The sequence below is a fragment of the Nicotiana attenuata genome, chromosome 3 (assembly GCF_001879085.1).
Source record: "Nicotiana attenuata strain UT chromosome 3, NIATTr2, whole genome shotgun sequence".
Taxonomy (NCBI): Eukaryota; Viridiplantae; Streptophyta; class Magnoliopsida; order Solanales; family Solanaceae; genus Nicotiana; species Nicotiana attenuata.
The window spans coordinates 60872305-60873275 of NC_031991.1; the positions used below are offsets into that span (position 1 = coordinate 60872305).

The 971-nt window shown below is 33.8% G+C and overlaps 1 protein-coding gene across 1 annotated transcript in view; it reads right to left on the minus strand.

Annotated features, from left to right (window-relative positions):
* Positions 1 to 721, minus strand: part of LOC109224418 (protein CUP-SHAPED COTYLEDON 3) — a 1359-nt gene extending 638 nt beyond the window's left edge. The window contains exon 1 of the mRNA XM_019388999.1: positions 467 to 721. Coding sequence (XP_019244544.1) covers positions 467 to 721 — 255 coding nt within the window. The remainder of the gene's footprint in view (positions 1 to 466) is intronic.

Consider the following 971-nt stretch of genomic DNA (forward strand, 5'->3'; position numbering starts at 1 on the left):
AACTACAAAATAAAATGAAGGGGGTAAAAATGATTGGTTAACCTTAGTCTATTGATTTTGTTGAGTCTTAAGTTACAAATAAAGAAAAATAAAGCACATTACCAACACACCAAGACACAAACTATGTCAATTAGTATCATTTTTTCCTACTTATCTGTTTTCATACAATATAAATACATATATTTAGTAAAATTTTCCGACGAAGCGGTGTCGCGTGACACCGCATCGGTAGGCGTAAATCCGCCCCTGATAACGTGGACGGTGTCACTATCAATGTAAGATAATTAACATGATATAACAAGTTATTTATCATTTTTACTAGATTATCAATTAAAGTTGATCATCATAAAAACTTACTAGCTAGTAAAATACCTTATAAGTAACATGATTAAGTAATTAGTTCTCTTTTATATATTCATCGCATGCATAGAACTTAAACTCAATATAGCATTATTTTCCGAAATACCTTTGAAGGTTTAAAGGCAAGATTTGTTTCTAGTCTATATTCGTGCATAATCCAGTTGGTTTTTTCACCCTTAGAAGCTCTTCCTCTATAGAAAACCAAAGTTTTTTTCATGCCAATAACCATTCCTCCCTGAAAAATCTCCTTGTCTTTGCCTGTTGTTTTCCAGTAACCTGCTTCTGTTGCTCGGTTTGTGCGAAGTCCAGTTGGATATTTCCGATCTCTAAGGTTAAAAAAGTACCATTCTTCTTCTCCCATTGAGGCTTTCGCTGTAGTGTACAATGCGAGTTTATACTTCGTTAAATGTCTGCAGACAGCTGCTATAGACCAGTATTTTAAAAGGCGAGGGCCTGAGGCGGAGCATTTTACTTAATACAGGGCAAGGCGAAAGCCTCGAGACATGGGGCGTAAGTCCTATAGATCTTTAATTTTTTAATTTTATGAATTAATAATATAGCATTATAACAAAAAAAATACAAAACATCCAGCGTGTTTTACAAGTATATAT